Source organism: Scedosporium apiospermum (genome assembly GCF_000732125.1).
Source record: "Scedosporium apiospermum strain IHEM 14462 chromosome Unknown SEQ_SAPIO_0110, whole genome shotgun sequence".
Lineage (NCBI taxonomy): Eukaryota > Fungi > Ascomycota > Sordariomycetes > Microascales > Microascaceae > Scedosporium > Scedosporium apiospermum.
In genome coordinates, this window is record NW_015971811.1 from 1,981,093 (window position 1) to 2,003,050 (window position 21,958).

General features: G+C 51.5%; 3 protein-coding genes and 1 pseudogene across 3 annotated transcripts; 3 read left to right on the top strand and 1 right to left on the bottom strand.

The window, feature by feature from the left end:
• Positions 1-1,072: 1,072 nt before the first annotated feature.
• On the bottom strand, positions 1,073-3,197 carry SAPIO_CDS7480 (ABC1 family protein; the record flags this gene model as incomplete). Its single annotated transcript, XM_016789336.1, has 2 exons — positions 1,073-2,255; positions 2,383-3,197. The coding sequence occupies 2 exons, from the start codon at positions 3,195-3,197 to the stop codon at positions 1,073-1,075; spliced, it is 1,998 nt and encodes a 665-aa protein (XP_016641163.1).
• Positions 3,198-8,227: 5,030 nt separating this feature from the next.
• On the top strand, positions 8,228-10,236 carry SAPIO_CDS7481 (Uncharacterized protein; the record flags this gene model as incomplete). Its single annotated transcript, XM_016789337.1, has 3 exons — positions 8,228-8,414; positions 8,498-9,827; positions 9,891-10,236. The coding sequence occupies 3 exons, from the start codon at positions 8,228-8,230 to the stop codon at positions 10,234-10,236; spliced, it is 1,863 nt and encodes a 620-aa protein (XP_016641164.1).
• Positions 10,237-12,342: 2,106 nt separating this feature from the next.
• SAPIO_CDS7482 (uncharacterized protein) lies at positions 12,343-14,544 on the top strand (the record flags this gene model as incomplete). The annotated part of the gene is made up of 2 exons (XM_016789338.1): positions 12,343-13,042; positions 13,118-14,544. The coding sequence occupies 2 exons, from the start codon at positions 12,343-12,345 to the stop codon at positions 14,542-14,544; spliced, it is 2,127 nt and encodes a 708-aa protein (XP_016641165.1).
• A 3,432-nt stretch (positions 14,545-17,976) lies between these two features.
• SAPIO_CDS7483 lies at positions 17,977-19,185 on the top strand (annotated as a pseudogene; the record flags this gene model as incomplete).
• Positions 19,186-21,958: the final 2,773 nt, after the last annotated feature.

A 21,958-nucleotide genomic window follows, 5' to 3' on the forward strand; every position in this document is an offset into this window, starting at 1 on the left:
GCGAGCAAGATTCAAGAATTGAAGGCAGTCGATGGGTATTTCCACTGTAGCTCCTCAGTCTAAGAAGTATTATTAGGGGTTGCCCTGGGCTGTCATACGAAGCAATCACACCAGACCGACACCTCGGTGTTTAATCCAGCGTTATATTTGCGAGTTGCAAAGGTGGGGCGCCCGGGATATTTTCCTCCTCCAATTTGATTCTCGGTCCTCGAATCTCAATGTCCAACTAAGATTAGGGGCCACGAAACGGTCCTAGCATTTGACGCTAAATCCTCAGAATGACTGGGGAAACCATGTGGCGGAAGAAGAGACGAGACTTTTGAGCTTCTGCGGGAAATGGAGGGGAGGTTCGTTTGAGAATACCGGATCCCTTGTACTTCGCAATTACCGTCCAGCTTAAGGCAGGAAAAGGGGTAACAAGACACAAGACCAAGGTTACTCTATCCCTGTTACCCGCCTAATGAACATCAACTTATCAAGAAGGCTCCTTCTTGGTGGAGATCTGGAGGACGAGGCGAGCTGAGACTTGCTGGAGAAGAGAACAACGATAAGTGTCGATCGACAGACTGCGATTGCGATTCACCGTCAACCCTGTAAGGCTTGCGGGTCATCGGAATTTTAAGCAAGCTCGGTGGCCTGCCTGTCCAGATTTCATTCACCATTGCTGTTCTCCTTGACTCTGCTCTTCCTCTCTTACTTAGGAGGCCCGCCGATTTGAAGATAATCGGGACCCCAGTCCACCAACTACGAAGTACGAAGTAGTCGTAACACAGACGCAAGAACACTTCAGTCCGTGACCTTTTGCCATCTGCGAAAACGGAAGCTGTCGTGTCTCGATGATTTCTAGAATAAGTCTGATATGACCTTCCCCATTCGGCACCTCACAGACCCGAGCCATGCAGTAGTTCGTCCAATAAATCTGGTAGGTATTAGATTGAGAAGTGTCTTCATGTGTGTGGTGTGTGAGTGACCACACACTCCTGCCACTCGTCTTCTATCCTTAATCGTACATGGGCCTCAATATATCGAGATCGAATACCCTTCCCCCCCAATTTTTAATTGTCGAAATTGCTTACCCTGAGAAGACACTCTCTTCAATCTCTACCCCAAACCCATGAGCCATGTCCCTCATATGTCGGTCAACTTCCTCCTCCATGCCCCCGCCCCAGCCCAGCAGCTGGCGGATCTTGAAGAAATAAAACGCAATATCCGTAGCCACAAGGACGGTCTTGAAGAGGAGATGTCGCCACGCATTCACGAGTCTCTGCTTCAACGGTAGATTCGGATCCGTATACAAGCTGCTGCTCGCCCACTCGCCCATCATCTTAATCCGATTGACAGGCGACCCGAGGTACTGGTTGTTGCCCTGGACGATGCGCATGTTGCGGCCGATGAAGATGAGCTCCTTGGGCCACTTGTCCTCGTCGGCGAGGAAGTCCTTCAAACTCGCCTTCATCTTCTGCTGCATGAGGAACTGCTTCTCCGAAGGGGATTTACCCTCGAGTTCCCGTAGGAACTGCTTCGTCTCCTCGCCTTCGTAAGGCCGCATCAGTGTCGCGCTCGCGAAGACATCGGAGCCTCTTATCCCCCACTGCTCCGTGATGTCAACCATCATCTTATGATCAAAAGTCATGAGTGCCTTCCAGAAGACGCAGTACTGATGGCGAAATTCTGTGTTCATGTAAACGTATAGACCGTGGTCGATGAGGACCATTTCGGCCTTGCCGTTCGGTTTCCGCCGCACGAATATGTTACCCGGGTGAGGATCGCAGTGGACCACTCCCCATTTGAAAATCTGAGCCGAGAACAGGTCCACCATCGTCTTCATGACTTCTTTCGAGGTCAGACCTAGACCACCCAGACCCCGACGGCCCTTCCACTCTAGCCTCTCGGGCTTGAGCTTTTCACGAAGAGGGTTCTGGCGCAATTCCCGCCGAGCATGATTGAAATCAGGAGGTTGAAGTTCGTTACCAAGGCCAGGTGATCCTTTCCCGGAGCCACCGAGCCACATAGACGTGAGTCCTTCCTTGTCCCACAGCCGGACACCCTCGATCCATTCCGCCACAAGAACCCTCCTTGTTGTAAATTCGGGGTACACTTTGGGCACGTATACCCGGCCACGGATCCCCGGTTCGCCCTCAATAAGCTTCTTCATAGTCTCAGAGTTCTTGGCTTCGTTCACAAAGTCCGTCTCCAACTCTAAACGCTCTGTTATGAAGGGTATCATAGTGTAAAAGGGCAGGTCAAACCAGTAACTGAAGATTCTCGTTACCGTCCTAAGAGCCAAGACAAAAAATGAGAAAATATCCCGGTAGTATAGATCTCGCCCCTTTGAGGATTCGTAGTTTCGCATGGCAGGGGGAACAGCATAAAAGAACTTACTTGAACGCCCAAAGATCCCAAGCAATCTGCTTCGCGATCTCCCGCTTCTGAATCTTAATCGCGACCTCGCGGCCATCCGGAAGTCGAGCCCAATGGACTTGCGCTACACTAGCACTGGCCCTGGCTCTCCTCTCCATAAGGCCCTTACCCTCCTCTCCCGTAAAACTCACCCCAAACACCTCTTCCACACTCTTGCCAAAGTCCTCTTCGATAACCGCCTCGACGTCCTTCCACTCATCCTGCGGCGCATCATCAAACATGCGCGCGAACATGCGCTGGAACTCAGGCGGCAGAACGGCGCTCTGCATCGCGATAGCTTGTCCCATCTTCAGGTAGAGCCCGCCGTTTGCGCGCAGCAGGTCGAACAGCCGCTCCGCGCTGCGCAGGTGGACGTCCTGCACGGTGCCGCCGGTGATGGGCTGCGGGCGGAAGTTGATCTTGTAGTCCAGTGCGACGAGGGCGCCGATTCCAAAGGTGCGGAGGGTGCGCGCGAGGCTGGACGCGTAGAGGTAGCGGTCGATGAAGTAGACGGTGCCGCTCGTGGCGGAGAGGACGAGGAGGCGACGGAGCCATTTTCGCGTGCGCTTGTAGGTTTTCGGAGCTCGCGGGGTGCCTAGGGACGCTGGCGACGGAGGCCGAAGAGGCTCGAATGAGGAAGAGGAATAGGGGGAAGGGCGAGGTCGGGCGGTAGTGAATTGAGCCTTAGGACCGCGTTGGAGGGAGCCGCGAGTTAGGTGGCATGGCTTGCTGAGCTGCTGGTGCTGGCCAAATTGCAGGGCCCTCGACGGGGTCCTGCCTCTCATTGACCGGAACATAGGCTCTAAGGGTTGGCGAATATCACGCTAAGGACGCCATGTAGAAAATATAGCGGGCATTCCAGCTCGTGAGAGAGTCGGATCAAGAAGTCGGGGTGGTTGATGGTCAAATTTGATCCAGGCAGGCGTAGCGGTGATATCATCCGAGCGGAAAAAGCCGACTCATCCACACCGACGGAGTTAAGACGGCAGAACTAATCGCCGCGCTTCAGCAAACTCAGCTCAAAGTCCGACAACTTTCGGCCTCGGATTCGAGATGTGCCATCTTTGGTGAGTTCTGCCCACGCAGAAGGGGAAACGCGGCAGTCTTAAAAAAATTTATAATAATCATAAATAAAAATAAAAAATACAAAGAAACCCTGTACTCCTTGTCGGAGCCGAGCAGCACAACCCACAACACAAAACAGGTCTATGCCGCCCGCTCATAAGAGACGCAGGCTAGGAGCCACACCAAACAGAAGAAATGGTCCCAAGTCATCGTGTGGTCGTAATGGTCAAGTAGGACATCAGAAAGTCAACCATCAGTCGGAATCTGCATCGTGGGACTTCGGGGGCAGGGGGTAAGTAAAGGTAGGGAGAAAGTGAAATTGAAAATAGAATTGTAAAAGAATGACTTTCGTAGCAACCTGTAGGCCTAAGGGAAACGACAGATTGCTCGCCGCCACTCGCGCCTCCCCTTTTCTCTTGCGCGCCGTCGCACGTCTTGTCTGATTCCTGCTCTATAGATGTGGGAGCCTTCGTCCCTTTCATGTGAAAGTGAGGTCCGGCCATGTGGCACGGCTTCCTCCGTGGCGGCAGTGTTCTTTAATGTGGCGTTGCCGAGTGCAGTTGCCCTTTGCACCAACACAATGCTATTCACTGAAGATTTCAGGAGGTAGTTAGTAAACAGATAATTTCGGTAACTTACGAGGAAACCTAAGATGCATCTTCGATGTTTTCCCTTTTTTTTTTTTTTTTTTTTTTTTTTTTTTTTTAATTGAAAAAAAAAAAAGGATTTATGATGGCTTTCTTCAGACGAAAGGGCGAGAAATAGATTTCTTTTAGAACTTCCTTCCCTACTATGAACGGTGACGAAAACTACTGGGGCGATGTAAAATATTCAGCTAAATATACCCTAATTCACTTCGTAGCCTCAGCCTTCTTAACTGCGACCTTTCATGTGAACTTTTTCCCCCCCACGTCGGAGAGTATTTCACAGAGAGATATCTAATTTCCGCTATATCGTCGGATTTCCCTGAATTTGTAATTGATCCCTCTCGTCCCTCAGCAGCTTTGTGATCCGGTCCTGGTGGGTCACTCTACCATTTATGAAGTTTTATTTCGAGATCATGCATTCAACGCCTATGATCGACCTAAACCGATTCACCACATGCCCAATAACCCTCACCCATGCCTCGACCTTATTCCCCCTCTGTGCTCCTTAGAATGTAGTACATACTCGTCGAAGCTCCAACTCCTTAAGTCTCTGGCCCCTGCATCGCGGATCTGCCCCTGGAGAACCTGGTTGACAGCTCAAGTCAACGCTTGATCTTCGATAGAGAACCAGAGAAACGACTAATGAGCGGGCCAACACTGATGGAAAGCAAACACCGTGATCACAACTAGCGGGCGGTTCTCGAATACGTAGGTCCCATTGACTGCTGTTCTGAATGATCATTCCCGTGACATTTTGAGCCCAAGCTCGAGCCAAAATTCGAACTCGGAGTGGCCTCATTTCCGTCGACGGATCTACCCACTGGAATTGAGACCGACCGTCCATGGCAAAAAGAAAAACTCGCTTGAGCAGAATCAATTGTCTCGATAGACGAAGCAAGTGGACATTTACGCCGTGTTCGGGCCGATATACCATTAGCTTGCCGTTTCCATCACATACCGCTTCTTATGGATGATTGTTCTCGATGCCTAGCGGCTAGATCATGATGGCATAAGTATTCTACGATCCCAAGATAAGAAAGCAATTACTTTATACACAAGGGGGGGCGTATTAGATTTTCCAGCGAAGTTATGGCCTCCTAGAAACACGAACTCAACTCTCCACGAACTCATAGCACCAACATACCTTTGTACATAGTAGGGTAGTCGAGCGGCAACTAACGTCCAAGGCGCATGGGCTATTTTTATCGTCGCCCACCCACATCGGAAAGGAAGCGATGCAGTTCCGGCGTTGAGACGTCTGGGCGGGTTCATTCATGCAGTTCCTTCCCGCCCCTTCTTGTCAGAGCCAGGCTTGGTCGCCGAGTCTGTGTTGAAGCGTGGACTGGGGACAGGGAAGATAGGTTATGTCAGTGACAGCTTCTGACTGGTTTGACTGGGCGTCATTTGAAGGCTGTGCAGCTCAGCCTATCAAGTGCTGGTCTCCGGAGTGCTCATTTGGACCCTGAACAGAGTTGCTTAGGATTCAATCCTGTGACCCAGCCCTACGATTCCGATGCATAGGCTGGGGCTATTCTCTGAGGTTCAGGCTAGCTGTAAACTCTACTCGACTCACGAGGCAATTTTATAGTTTTTCCCTCACACTTCCTCGCTACCAAAAGATGTCTAACTGGCTGAGGCAGTGGACTCGATCGACTGAATGTGGGCTCCTTTGTCGTCACCAATTCGAATCAGCAAGGGCTTAGTGCGTGGCCCACGAGGCGCAGAATATCGAATATTACGTGTCCGAACTACGAATTAAGGTGGATATCAAGGGCAGCATCTGAAACAGTTCCTCCTGGGGTCGCTAGATCTTATCGACGGACCCTATCTGGGGCGTTGACGAATGGGTACTGAAGCTATTGATGAAGTATCGAATACAACTACGGACTTTGTTGGAGTCAAGGTGTGGGTACGAAGTACAACACTGAATTATCTCCACAGCGTAAGTGAAGGCATGAAAACGACTCCTGAGAACTTAAATATTAAACTTGGATCTAGGTTGATTTGAGGCTCAGGAACAGTGGCCCGCGAAACCCAACATCATGGACGCTGCTACTTCGTATAGATAGAGGGTAAGCATCCGGTGCGAGCTATGGATATTTGCATTTGCTTCGTAAAGTTGTTGGACACTTCAGAGAGAAATGTCCTCATTTCCTGTTGTCCGTTGTGTTGGAATGCTCGAAATGTCAGGGTAATTTCCGAGCTTCATTTTAACCAGCCAGCTTTTGGTGCCTGAATACAAAGGTAGGTACGAAGTACGAAGTAAATACTGGGGTTACGTACTTGGTAACGGACACGACTCGGACTGAACAACAATAGTTGCAGTACCTCATACATTCTAGAATGCGACATGACTTCGTATTAAAGTGAGATAATATCATTGATCAATCGCTGAAGTCTTCAAGGACGTCGAAATGGCAACAGTGTTGGTCGCTGTTTGGATCAATCACAATACCTTGAGAATTGCTCGATGACCAGGCTATTTGAGGAATTAACGGCCCGGCGAAACTAGACCCCTTCATCGCCCCACCAATTTGGACCCTGACAGAGACAGACAGAGTTCCTCTGCACAAAAATCTGCGCATCCTGCTGGCGATCTTGCATTAGTCCGCTCCTGGTAGGCGATAACAGATCAATTGATAATATTGAACGTTCTGGTCTTAGCCTAGGGCCCTAGGCTAAACCGTCATTTCTTTCATCACATTTCACCCCGCTTCGTCCCTTCTCCACTCCGTTTACACGACATAGTCTCGAGAAACTGTCAAGACCCTCATTACTTGCAGACTGATCCATCCGGGAGCTTACGCTTCCGTCTTCGTCAGCTTTATCGTTGGTCACGGTCTAGATCAACGATTGACGGTAGGTTCCAGTTGCTGGAACTTGACTAAATGGATGAACTGGATTGATCTTGAATTTACAGCGCTAGTCCTGCCCCGGGGGAGGACATTGGGGTAACAGCTGAAGCTATCGTTTAGCCCGCAACGCCAAACCTGAGCAATCCACAGACCTCACATTCTCTACAAAGTACCCTGACGGAATCCAGCCTTGAGGGAACATCTCGACTGATGATGATGAGTGATATGGTGATGCAGCAATATTGGTAGGGGACACAGCATGCAAGGACAAGACGCAGGATCGCGAAAAAGGAGATGAACACTTCCAAATGGTGATTTTAATGTTACTTCGTCGTTCGTTAGTTGGTTGGCACGAAGTCGTGAGGTAGTGTACAGTGTACGTTGGAAACCAAAAGTGCGGAAGAACATTGAAGCTTGTTCATGCATGCAACCATAACTAGGTACCTACAGGAAGGTACTAGACCTAAACTAGCACGGGACGCTGTAACAAACCTCCCGCAATGTGGCGTGCTTTAAGTTGTGGTTACCCCGACTCAAGGTACCTTTGTATCTGTCGCCTAGCACCACTGCTCCCTGGACAGACTTCGTACGAGTCCCAGGTTCCTTCTGGAAGTGCGTTTTCCACGTTCGGCCCTGTATTCGGTACTTTGGCTGTTGCCATGGCTCAACTGTCCCGCCCCAGATTGCCTTGGCTCTGGGTCCTCCCATCCATAGCCAGGCACTTCCGTCGGTCCTATCCTGTTGTCCCCTACTGAAATCCCCAGCATCTTCATCGTGACAACCAACGCTTTCCCTTCTCCAAACCTCCATTAACGTTAACCACGCTCCTTAACCTCCACATTCGTTGATACGCACATCTATTTTATTTTCTTCTCTCTTCTACGCTGGTCCGATCCCCGAAGTTGATATTCTTACTCGAGCAATTGTCTTATTCACGTTGACGCTACCTCTTCTCCTTGAACGGTAGCGATTCCTCCGTCTCACAGCGAAGAAAGCTCGTTTCCCCCTACCGACAAACTGTCCTCGTGCGACTCGCGAAGGCTCCGAATCGTCGAAGTGTCGTGTACGACTTACTCGTCCCCGAATCCAACCCGTCCCTCGAGCGATCCATTTGTTCGTCCGCGAGAACTATGAACCCAGGAAATTAGAACGTGTCCGATTCTTTGTTGAGCGACACATTCCTCTTCGTCGCCGCGTCTTGACGACGCTGGCGCCCTTCGCCGTACCCCGTTTATCTTTGTCCCCTGGATCTTCGTCACGATGTTGCGACCAGCCACTCCTCTGTCGATACTGCTCTTTGGGGCTTTCGCCTTGATATTACTGGCGGTTCTTTCAGCCCCGATTATCAGCGCGATTCCCCTTGGCAGTTTGGGCGGTGTTAACTTTGGTGTATTTGGGTTTTGTGGCGCCGATGGTTGCACCGACATAACAATCGGATATGATCCGAGTACGTCTCTGCCTTCTAGGAACTTGAGTTTCGAATGTGCGACGCTCGTTGCCGTCATGGAAACTAACATTAATCTCGCGTAGCTGGGCTTCTGAATACCGACGAGTCCAGATTCGATCTGCCCACGTCGGTTCGGAATTCTTTAACCACTATTCTCATAGTGCATCCTATTGCAGCCTTTCTGACCCTTGCCTGCTTTATCATGGCCGCTGCTGCCCACCTTCATTCTGCCTCTCACTCCACTCGTTATCTTCTCGGCATCTTCATTCTTATTCTCATCGACTTTCTTGTGTGCTTGCTTGCCTTCCTTGTCGATGTGTTGGTCTTCATACCTCACCTCGCCTGGGGTTCTTACATTGTGCTTGCCGCCACAATTATGGTCGCTCTTAGTGGCATCTTCGCATGCGCAATGCGACGAACTCTCATTAGCCGGAAAGCCAGGCAGAACAGGGTCGCTCAAAATGCCGAGATGAGCGGTGAGAATTATTATAATCGTGAAGCACAGAAACAGGCCCTTGCTCTCGCGCGTCAGCCTACTATGCCCATCCTTAGCGGGGCTAACGGCACTGGCGATGCGCTCCCCGCCTTCGCATCTTTTGAGAACCAGCAGAAGGAGGACAAGGTTAGTGACGAGCGAATACCCCTGACTCAACGAAGCCCTACCCAGCCATCGCCGAATCCTATGGGCTCCGGGTCCACGAGTCCGCCTTTGGGGGAGCCCATGAGGTCCAATTCGGTGCCACCCATGCAGCAGGATCAGTATGGAAACCCTATGGGCCCATCGCCCGACGACTATGCTCTCCGGCGCGGCCCGTCTTTCGATCAATTGAGCGCCAGAGGTCGTGGCGGTATGCCGCCGCCAGGATATCGTGGCCGTGGTGGGTATGGTAGAGGAGGCTACGGGCCTCCACGTGGGGGCTATGGACCACCTGGGAGGGGTGGATACGGACCCCCAAGGGGAGGCGGTTATGGCCCGCCTCCGCGGGGAGGTCCTGGTGGCATGATGCGAGGGGGCGGCCGGGTCCCCTACCAGAACATGAACAATGGCGGCCCTTACGACCGACGTCCGTCCCCAGCAGATGCCTATGGCCCGTATGGCCGGGGGCCTAACGACCAATATGGTTCCAGTACCACGATCCCCTCTAGCACTGGATACGATTCCTATAATTCCGATCGCAACACGCTGCCTCGTGCCGAATCACCTCCTCCTTTGCCTGAAGGAACTGGCACTCCACTAGCTGAGATGGACGCCAGCCCCGCAGGCCCCACGGGCAATTATGCCCAGCCCCAGGCCCCAATTAGAGATGGCGATACGGACGTCGCAGGGATGGTGGGACTGCAACAGGCCAGAGCGGGAAGTGCGAGGCCAACTGACTCATACGTCAGTGAGGGTAGCAAGTACAGCGCTGAAGAGTACGTAGCCGCTTTCTTCTGTTATAGTTAACCTGGGATTTTCCTTTACTAACAATTTCATAGTGCCCAAGGGCAGTACGTGCCACCTCGCGCGGCTTGGAACCAAGGCGCCGGCCCAGGCCGACATTCCCCAAGTGTACCGTCTCCTCTTGGTGTCCGCCGACCCGAACCTCAGGGCCGCAGTACCCCAGACCAGGGCGCCGCCTATTACGAAGATGTGGACCCTCGGTATGCGGCAGATCCGAACGCGCGACCGGCGCCGCAACCTCAATGGGCGCAAGGTTCTCCTGGGGGCTACGGACGACCAACCCCGCAAGCTAGCAACCCCGATTTCCAAAATAGGCGCCCGCAGCCTGGGCGAAGTCCGCCGCCGGGCTTGACGCCAGCCAGGTCCTATCCTGCATTTTAAGTCGAGAGTCTGGGAATTCCATTTCTTCGGAATGAGTTCTCATTTATCCTATCACCTATACCCCCCCCCCCCCCCCCCCTTTTTTTTTTTCATTTCGTCCTGTAAATAGTTGATTGATGCTTTGGATACCACGGCCATCTGACTTGGCATAGTATGCACGGGAGGGATAATCCGAGACACTCGTGGTTGCCGCCTGTCCCACCTATACGTATTGGGACGTATTCTTCCGGGGCCACTCTTTTCCTCTACCTCTTGATCGGGAGGACGCACCATATAGAGTCCATTCGGACTCGGCATCTTGATGTCACTACATTCTTTTGCTGTTGGTTGGGTTCTATCAAGGAGGATATTTGCAGGGCGTGGGTTGGAAGTAAGGTGCGGTGGGATGGATATCCGAGGATGTCGGTACGTGGTCGTCGACAGCTTTTTATACTCGTCAAGGCGTTTGGAGTAGAGGGCACCTTTACAACTTGTCTCGACAGGAGGCTTTCCCTGTCCGTTTCTGTCTCAATATACTTCTCCTTTTTTCCCCTTCTTGCATGTGTATCTGATCCAGTGAAGGCTGAGAGCTTGCCTTGTTCTATGAAAGATGATCTTCATTATCCTGCCTTATAAAGAGGTGACTTCTTCAACATCTGGTGCTACCGAGAGCATCTCAGGAGCCTAAGGACAAGCAGGCCACACTTTATGGCCTATGAGTCCCTACTTCTAGTGCCCTATAGCAAATGTAATTCACATGGACGTGCCTGTTTCTGGGGCACAGATGATCTGGGCTTCGAGGAGCATCCACAAAAGGGGTGCTCCGCAATGGCATCGTGGGACCGGCCTCGTCAGATGTGATCCCCCCATCCCCGAGCCCTTCAACACTGAAAGCAGACTCAACTGGTCTTTGCCATCCCATCCTACATTGTATGTCTCCTTCAGAGGAAGCCTTTTTTCTCTCCTCTTCCCTTCTTCATCCCTAAACAAACACTCCCACATCCATCCCTCTCATCCTTTTCCATACAGCCAGCCTTTCAAACACTTCCCTGTTGACATCGTCTAGTGGGAATCGCGTTTTCTTTCGAGGACGCCGTTCTCGCGTCATCTATTGTTCCTTTGATCATTTCGTGTTTCCCTCCCCTTCGCGTTTCGACTTCGGTCGATTGCCCTCTTTCCAGACCAAACAGTCCAGTCTCGACGCGTCTTGGAGCGCACGCAGGTAAGTTAGCATCAATTGTCGAACCCCTTGCTCTGCCCAAGTCCACAGCTCCAGGCTTGCCCTTCACCTCCAGGGACAAGTTCGGACACGTATGCGTTGAGGATTGCCTTCGAACAGTCATCTCAACCATACAATCCCTCCCAGGGCAGCAAAGACTGATGAAATATCGACAGGGCATTCGAATTCGTAAAGTACCTGGGGTTGCTAGCCTTTCCAGAACAGCTGATCGTTCCTCCGAAGTGAATCCCTTCCTTTCCTTCTAGAGCGATCTTCGCCTCCTGCCCTCTCATTCAGAAATAAAACATTTCGCAGCTGACCTCGTCACAGACCGACCACTGGCACCCGAGCAGCAAGGACGCGTCCGAACGAAAAGGTATCACCGGATACCAAGCAAGCAGCAAAACAGGAAGCTGCGACGAAGGACGCGCCTTCCGTAAGTTCAGATCGAATCACCTCCCAATCGAAGTTCCTTCCCCCTTTCCATTCCTGCCCTGTCATCATCAGCTGGGAAGCAACAACCAATTCGGTTATTTCCCAGCTGGTGTCAACCCCGCTCTCTTACACGAACATATCTGACGATGAGTTAGACATAGGCACACTGAGGATAATCGACGTCCTCGTGGACTCCGATTCCAGTGTGAGTCGTATTTGTTGCCTCAATGGCTCTCCACGTCCCCTTATCCCTTTTTTCCTTGTCGTCTGGCTTTCTGTTGTCTTCAGGATCTCTCCGGGCCGGGCATTTCCTTTGGAATAATGGTAGTATAGTTGACACTAACATCGCATCTTGGTAGAGTGCGGATTCATTCTGAAGGCGAGAGCCGGAAGGAGAGATCGCAGCCTCGCACCATCCCGTTTCAGAAACAAACAGAAATTGTAAGCTTCGAGCCGCTGAAAGTTGGACCGAGATGTCCTCGACTCCTCCCTCGGGCAAGCGCCCTTATGCGGGTTCCCCAAGCAGCGGAACAACGTCGTCGATGGCCCCGCCCGATAAGAAGAGGCAGCACCTGCTCTCTGAAGATGAGGAGCACAATGAACAAGAGGAGCAGTCTCCAACTCTTTACACGACGGCCGGTACCATTTGGAAGCCGGAGTCGGAGCAATCCTTTCAAGCTCCCATTCGCCGAGGTAGAGCGCAGCGGTGGTCTCCCCATCAAGAGCACGGAAACCGTGTCTCTCTTCTAACAAGGCAGCTGGAGATGGTGGGTATTGGCTCCCCCACTCGTGGAGGCAGGCCATATCTCGTCTCTCCCACGAGTCAGTATTCACCTCTCCGGCAAAACAACGACCGTGCCAAAACCCCTATGCATCATCCCGCCTTTGGTGTCGATGGCAGTCCGGGTCCGGTCTCCGATTCGCCGCCATCTCCCCAGGAGATTATGCGCCGTTCTGTCGAAATTGCGAACTCGGCCATGTCTCCGTCGGTATCGGAGTCTGATATAATCTCCCGTGGTATCCCGATCCCGAGGAACAACGACAACGGTTACGATTCGGTTGACGAGGCTCTTCGAAAGCTTCCAGTTAAGTCATTGGCTAACCTGGCCTCGTACCCGAATCCCAATCAGTTGAAAGCCCAAAATGCCTTGTCGCATGCTCGCATCAGACTCGGTATGCCATCCTCCCCCCTTATTCATGATTCACATTGTGTGTCCTTGCTCCAGTTCTAATATTTCGAGCATCAAGCCATGGAAGGAGCCAATGAGCCCAATAATCCATCCAGCAATGCGTCATCCCGCAGCAACGACATGGCAGTCTTCCCCAATATGAGTCAAGGATCTGGTGGTTCGAAAATTTCTGAGACAGATATTCGAGCTCTCGAAGACTACGCTGCTCGACTCGCGCAAGCAAAGATGAGCAAGCAGCACTATAAGCCTCTCCTGGGGGGTTATTCTTCCTCGACTCTGGCCACTGGCCCAGGAGCCCCCGCGCCGTTGCGGGCCGGACCCCCGGGTCAGCGCCAGTACTTTGTCCCAAAGGCGGGCTCTTCAACGGGTGGTAGCATGCCCTCGCTCCCTCATTCTCCTCAGAAAATGCACCTTAACCCCGGTGTTCGTAATCCTTTCCACGGCGCAATTGGAGCCGGCCAAGACTTATTTCAAGGCCCTCGCCATGCCCCAACTCTCAACCCAGTCTCTGGTCAGCATGGCGGTTTCGGTCCTCCCATGACGAACGCAAGTGCCTCCGGAGCTGCTCCGTCTGAACCAGGCTTTGAGAGACATGCCTATAACCATGGACACGCCAATTCGCCTACCAACAAGGCTGGACAGCCCCAGCAGTCGCCTTCTTACAATCTGCGCCCTTACCCTTACAGTACAAACATTCAGCAGGGTCACCCCATGGGTAACGTGAATTCACAAGGCCCTGACGCCGGCGCTGGATATGGCCTCTATGGCGCAACCAATACCTTGCCGATGGGCAGTACTCAGCAGGCGTTGGCCATCGGTCACCCCTCCGGTTCCAGCCGCGGCCCCAACGCTTACAATGGCACGCCCGGATCGAATATGGGTGTCTCTGCTCTTGGAATTCCGGCTCATCAGGGAGGCGTTCGCCAGAGGTTGAACCTCAACTTGCCCGAAGATGAGGCTTGGTCTATCGAGGCCCAGCTTCTTAAGCCCTACGGTTGGGACCCTTCGGAACTCAACACTCGCTACCCCGCTGGCGCAGTCAAGATGTCGGACGATCAACTCCACGAACGCCAAAAGAAGGTCGATGATTGGTTCTACAGCGGAACTGCTCGACTGGGTATGACATTGGACGAATTCCAGGAGCAACAGCAGCAAAAGCAGCGAAAGCCAGGACGAAATCCCTTCGGAGCCGTGGCTGACAGACGATCGATGCCCAAGGGAAAGGCGGCCTCACAGTTGAAAAAGTCATATAAGCATATGTCCATTGATGAGGCCAACAAGATGTCGACCGCTGAGCATGCGGAGCCTCTCCTGAACGCGGCCCTCCAGTCTCTCGACTACCAGCGACAGGTGGCGGAGGCGCGAAAGGAAGATGCCGATGTTAAGGCCGAAAAGGAGGCTGCACACGCAGACGATGAGGAGAAGGTGGACGAGAAGTCGGGTAGTGCCGCGCTTCTTCCTGGGTCCATCCCTTCCATGTATTAGTCCACTACTCAGGCCAGGCTGAAAACATGACGTATGTTGGGGACTTGGCCCGACTCGTTTACGAAGCAAGGGTTGGATCCCAATTCTTTGGTACCCAGACCAGAAAAAGACATGAAAAACAAAAAGAGGGTAAAAAGGCGTCGAGGAAAAAGGAAAAAGGATTCGAAAAAGGCGTTACGGTTATAGCACACCAGGATTTGGTTGCGCTCAGGGATAAGGTGGATCTGTCTAACTTGATTTTCTCTGTTTTCTCGGGCCCAATTCTGCCCGCTTCCCTAGTTTTGTTTGCTAGGCACATTGCCTCAGTTTATGGAGGAAACTAGGCTGTATTCAGCGCACTTTGGCTCCTCGAGTCTGGAAAGGCTGCCTAGATGAGCATTCGTTCTCTATGATAGTCTTTCTATAGGAATTCACATGTATCACACCACTGTCACTGATTGTCATTTCCGAGGATGAAGCAAGGTAAAAGTGTAGTAAGTGAAGTAAATGCCAGAGAGGCTTAGACAGTTGAGGGAGGTGTGCAGCCCACCCTTGGTCCAACAATAACTGAGCTGGCAGAGAGCACAATAAGTTGTCGCGTGAGGGGCGAAGGCGCACAAGGCAAACTGGTCGTGCTATCTTTATGCTGTGGGAGGTGGGAATGCGTCAGGCCGGAGGGGCGAAAAACGCGTTCTCGAACATTGAGTTGATCATTGAAGTGTTAGTGCAGGCGGTTACACCACCAACATGGGCGGTGTACTTCGTACTTGCAAGTCGAGGACGAGGATTGGCGGAGCAGTGTTAAGAATAGAACAAAGGAACGAACGCGACTGGACACGTCGAGGGCAATGAGCATGGCTGACGCACACTCCTTTTCACTTTTCCTTTTTCATTTTTTGTTTTCCAGACACGCGGCGTCGTCACTCACACAGTCACACTTACAAAAAGTGGACGGGTATTGATGTCTAGCAAAAAGGGGGGGGGGGGGACACAAGAACCGTCTCCCGAAGAGAGACGGCATTATTCTACTACTTGTGCAAGGGATACCTGGCTCGATTGAAGCTTGAGTTGATCATGAACGAGGGAGACTCGGGGAATAATTTCTCTCATTGTCTTCCACGTTCCATTTCCGCTTTCGTCGTACGAGTCCTGGTACCAAATGAGTCCTGGGCACGCTGGGCAGACTGCTGATGGCAACATTGACCCAGCGACGCAGCACACGACAGCCCAGGGCTTGGTCGAGGGTGGTCGGAAGTGCTTCTTCTTAACCTTTTTGCTTTCATCGAATCAATTCTCGTTTGGGTTACTGGGGAGCACCTCGGCGTTTCCAGAGATACGATACGGTTGTGGAGGTGATATCCATTTTGTTGCTCCGAGATTAATATAATATGCCACAAACAATGGAAGTAATGCTTGGTCGGTGCGATTGTGGTGATCGGGGCAGGGACACGTACACGTATTGATGAGGGTTGCAACTTGCCAGTGTTTCCAAATCATTCACTCTCGGCGTCTCAGTCGGCAGGACAGCACGAGCACAGGGTTCCCGTTTCCCAAAGCAGGCAAAAGGAGTTAAAAATGCACCAGAGGGGAGGAAACCATAGACACACGCCCCCTTGCTCCCGAAGAACACGCCCCCCTGGTTGTTCTTTCCCGCTTCCCGGTGGCCCAGCCCTATCTCTCCCCGTCACCGCGACCTTTTTTCGTCCTATTTCTTTTTTTTTTTTTTTTTCTCTCTTTATTCTTTTTTTCGTTTTCTTTTCCCCCCTCCTTGGCTCTGGCCTCCGACTCTTTACCCTGTCTACTCCGTACACCTACACTAGTCTGGGTCATTCCAGTTTCCGCCGCGCTGGTAAATTTCTGACCCTTGTCGTAAATCGGGACCTGTGCAATTCCCGCCGTAGCGTTGCTCCCCTTTATTGTTCCCTGGCTCCTCTCCTCCTTCCTCCTTCCTCCTTCCTTGTTCTTCCGTGTTCCTTATATTACCACTTCATCACCTTCCCACCTCCATTTTCAGTTTCCCTCCTCATCCTTTTCCTTCCATCCCTCGTGGATTTTCTAACAATCTCGCCAAATCGAAAATATCACCGACTCACAATATTGATCTACTCACCTGTTTCCTGGACCTGTCCGATTCTCCCGTTTCCCTTGGTGACGGATTTTGAACAGCGCACACTTTTCTTTTTTTATTTTTTTATGAGGAAATCCGTGGCTTCATATTTGACCTCTCTGGACGTATTTTGGCGCACCAGTGCTGTGTTGTGGCACATCCATCTCCTCACCTGCGCCTTACACGTTGCGTGTTCATCCAGTCCAGCCCTCTTCCCACCGCTCTAGAGCATTCTTCTCAATTCTTCTCTTCCTCTAACTCCCGCTCTTGCGCGCACACACACAAACACTCACACACACACACTCATCCTCCTACACGCAGTTGAGCACACTCTCGTCTCAACCAACCCCAACCCCATCCCACCAATTTCCTCACCACCATGCGCTCACTGGATGTCACTCACCACCTTCTCAACCTGCGAATCTACACACTGATTGTCAACGCATCCTGTGGCGCATAGCCAGAGAAACATAGGCTGCCTTGAGCAACCCTCACCCTCCTTGTCCGTCCTTGCATGGCAGTGCTGCGAATCCTGCCTAGAGGCAACCCACCCACTCTCTTTTCTATTTGCCTTTCTCGTTTCAACATTGGCTGTTTCTACATGTGATACCCCTCCTTGTTCATTTATCTGGATACCATTCCTTATTCCTTGTACGACAAAGGTGATCCGAATTGTCCACTGGGACGTCTTCTTTGAGCGAGGGGCAGTGGGAGTATCCGTTCTGGAGAACATCGAAGCTCCCCGCGCCTCCGACACTTTCTTTTTACACTTGCATGATTCCGGGCCACCACCACTATCAATCACCCTCAAGGCAGCAGCCGGCCCATCCCGGGTTCATTCAAGCTAACGAGATCAAGACCACTTTGGACTTATAAGTCAACCTTGCCATCACGCATTCTTTTCTCAACCATCATACCTACTTCATTCCTCCCACTCCAAGGAACTGAGATTGTCATCCGGTTCTTATTATTATTCCGGGAGTCTCTTATATATATTGAACCTTTCCGTCCGTGGACACTCCGGTCTTTGGATCCTTCTTGCAAGCCACAGGCAAAATTTTATCCATTCCTTACGCCGGAGCTTCAGCCCAGGGTTCTATTAACTCTTTGCCATTGCATTCTATCCGCTGGAGCCGACTAGATCCAAACCTAGACTTGGACCCTTGCCTTCATCTCAAGCAAGCTAACATAATCGGACCCTGCAACTCGCTTGAACAACTGATCAAAACAACCTAGCCGGTTTTTTTGAACTCTATAGCCCTAAGAAAAAGCACCAAGCCCGTGTGGATTCCCGTCATCTCCATTCCAGGACTTACGTCGTTCTACCTTCCTCACCCGCTTCCAAGATGCCGATGCCATCATCCCATTACCCGTACCCTGAAAGGGTCCATCGAGACAGGGGCTACAAGCATTATTCTCACAAGAGCACCGACTCTGGAGTTGGTTCGTCCAGTGACCAAGATAGTTACGCAACCAGTCCTGATTGGGGGTATGCAGTGCATGACTCGGCCCACACGTCGGGCGACGAACAGCTCTCGACGTTATCAGCTCTGACCGAGGCTCTCCGTGAGGCCAAGACCCGAATTCGAAACCTAGAGCGCAAGCTGGAGGTTGCCGACGCCGAGGCGAACTCCAGGGAACGCGACGCCGGCGAGCGCGAACAAGATTACCGTGTCCTCCGCAGCCGCTATGAGGCGCTCGAGGCGCGCAACGACGTTCTAACCGACGACAACGAGAGGTTGACGCAGGAGAAGGGCACCCTTGCGCAAAGGTGCGCATCCCTCACGACCAACGTCACTGAGCTCGAGACGCGAAATAAAGATCTCGAGGTGCAGAACCGGAAACTTGAGACACGAATCAAAGAAAGCAAAGATCTCGACGTTCAGAACCGGAAACTTGAGGCGCAGAACAAGGATCTCGAGGCAGAGAACCAAGAACTCGAAGCTCAAGTCAAAGATCTTGAGGCGCAGAACCGAAAGCTCGAGAAGAAATTAGCCGCGGCGGTAGCTTCTGACGGATACGAGTCTCAGTCGCCAGTAAAGGAAAAGAAGACCAAGGCTAAATCCTCGAGCTCCTCGAGCTCAAGCTCTCGCTCGGACGAAAAGTCGTCTTCATCTTCCAGCTCCCGTTCCAAGGATAAGTCGTCCTCGAGCTCCCGAAGCGAAGGAAAGTCATCCTCTACCTCACGGAACGCTGAGTCGAGCAGCGTACGCCGATCCGAGAGCAAGCGCAGGTCGACTGCGGTTGCCAGGAGGGATCCCCTCGCCGAACGCTTCGAGAGAGCCACTGCAAAGGCGGCCGCTCAGCATGATGAGTACGAGTCCGATGATGGCATATACGCAGAACCATGGGGCCCCACTACTCCACGCCGTCGTCGGGATAGCTCGGTTCCTCCTACTCAGCGATTTTCCGCCATGGTGGTTCCAGGACACCGAGACTCACACCGAGACACGACAGCTTACTCTGAGGTGTCGAGGGCCTCTCGCACTGACGCCAACGGCTACACGCGACCCACGGACGTCTACGTTAATACTGCCCGTCCTTATCCCAGGTAATTGAATGCGTTATGCAGCTGCAATATTGGCACCTTTGCAGCGACCGGCACCAATGGGGGAGATTTTCCCATCTCGCCCTCGAATGGCCTCCACCGTTAGTTTTTCTCACCGCGTGGATCGGTGTACTGGCAACCGCCAGCGCAATTTCATCTCTCGGAAAAACTCAAATTTTCCCCGTCCCTCGCATTCCTCCTGGGCAATTTTATTCTCATTTCCTTTTGGTCGTTTCTTAGCGTTCCCTGCTTTCTGGCTCTCCGTCGGGTTGATTCGATGAGTCAAAATTAACAGGGAAGCCAGGGAACCACTAATGGCTCTTCCCGCCCCCAGTTCCGTGACTTCCCTTTAGTGGCTAGCCTAGCCGTACTTGGTTCTTCTCGGCCTCAACCAGAGAAGTCTGGTACGACTTCACTACCACTTTCCAGTGGTCTGGGGGAGGGGCTGAATGACCCCACCACACCAAAATGATTGACGGCTTCCCATTCGGCATCCCTGGCTAGCCGGAAATTTGGGCCTCGACTCCGCCTCACCCAAGAAAAAGAGAGAAGGATGAAACGGGGAAAGGAAATTGCCACAAGAGGACTGTTGGAAAAAGAGGACACACACAAAAAAAAAAAAAAGGCAACAGGAAAAAAAAGTGGGAAATTACATTGATACCCAAACCCACATCACATTTTTAGAATATCCGGCCCGCGCCCGATCTTCACCTCACGTTTTTTTCGCTACATTTCTTGATATTTTCTCGTTATCGCACTTTCATCTCTCGCCATTTCGATCGGATTTGTTTTCCCCCTCAATCTCGTCCAGTTTATTCCTTGCATCACTTTCTTCCTGCAAATTTCAGTCACCGCACCTTGGTCTACGCAGTCGTTATGCGGAAGCTGCAGAAACACAACAACCTCGGACCGTCGCCGGGCGACATTCTCAGCAGCCATTGGTGCCCTGCTGACAGGTTTATGACTCACAGAAGATGGTTGGGCTGCGTTGGCCGACAAGGGAAGGAAAAAGGCGGAAGGTGACTGGAGGAGTCACGTCACATCACACCCCCTCGGGAGAGAAAGGGGGGGGGCGTGAGTGTAACAGCGTCGCGTCCGTTTTCGGGTTTCTTTCTTTTTTTTCTTTTTTATCCCCCTTTCTTTTTTCTTCCCCCCTTCCAGTTTTGACTGGTTCCGCTTCTTCGGGGCAATTTTACTGCTTTGCGATTCTGGTCTTGATCAGTGTTGATGATCACCACCTGTTGTCTTCGAGTCGATGCTTTTTGTTTGATTCCATGCAACATACCCCTGTCTGTTTTCTCGACTCGAAGATTTTCTTTTTCTGCTGTTCTTTGCGTTTTGTTTCTTGGGGTGATCATTTTGCATTGTGAACAATCATGTATGGGTAACACCGTCTTGTACGAGTTGGGAAAAAAAAGGGATCTTGGGACTGAGGGGCATTTATAAAAAAGCGAAGGTAAAAGAGGAATCGGGTAACCGCTATGTATTGGGGGAACGTCATGTAGATAGATTTCTGGGTCTTGTTCCTCAGATTTTCAATTGGGTAACCTTGTTCAACGCAAGCAATATAGACGATATATATGTATCATTGGACACTTGATGCGTTGATCTCTCTGTGACTGAGGGACTCCGTACTCCCCTACTTCGTATACCTGTGGGCTTGTGACTGGAGAACGGGAGACCTGGAGACATATGTGGGCGGATGCGAGTAAGAGGACATGTTCATGCCGTACCACCTTGGCAGGTGTTTCTAGAATATGGCCTGGTCTGGATTCGAGCCGGGTTGCTTTCCTGAAGATGCATGTACGGAGTACAGGTACCACTTTCCGCACCCTGAGAGTTCTTCGCTCAGCCTATTCCGTCCTTTCCGAATTTAGTTGGGAAATTCTCGATTCTGGCAAATCCGAGGACTTGTACGACAAGAGCAGTAATTCCTGCACTTGAGAGGGGGAAAACAAAAAATACAGGCAAGGAATTGGGGGATCCAAGGGGGTGAAAAAATGGGCAAAAAGAAATCTTGATGATTCGGCCCGGGCTCGATCCGGGGACCTCTTGTGTCCAGCACCTTGTGGATGTTAGACAAGCGTGATAACCAACTACACCACCGAACCAATGATTGATGTTGAAATGGTGCTTTCCAGAATGCCAATATGGAGCCTTGGGAATGGCCCCAACTGGTTCCAACTGGTGCAGAGGAATGAATTACTGAATGCATAAAACAAGATTGAATGGAATGTTGATTTCTTTCAGATCTACAAATTCCAATTGTAAAGATGAGGTTGATGGTTTTCAATTGAGAACAAGTATTTGTTTATTAGGTGTTGACTGACACATAACCGACGGGGGAGCTGCTGTCTGTGGTGTGGGTGTGGATTGAAACATTGAAGATGTGTGAATGTTCAGTACACACAGGTCTTGCTCCCTGAAACATCCCAAGTGCATGATGCTTCCAGAAAGGAATAGTGAACTTTTGATTCTTTTCCATCTGTTGATCCCATCCGATTGATCAATACGGCCTGCATTTCCTTCATATTTCCACAGTCGAAGACCAATGGCTCAGTTTCGTCTCCGAGGACAAGTCAGCTCTGCATGGCAATAAGTCAATATGGCAATCCCAATGCCAACAAAGGGAGAGCCACACCTCTGCAGCAAAGGCGCAGGTTCCAAGTCCGGGTGGATCTCCGGTGAGTCAAGTTAGGAACTGAAAGTCTGTCACGAATTGATCTGTCTCCAATCGGACATGTCTTAAGTCCGACCATCTGTCCGTTCGTTCTCTCAGG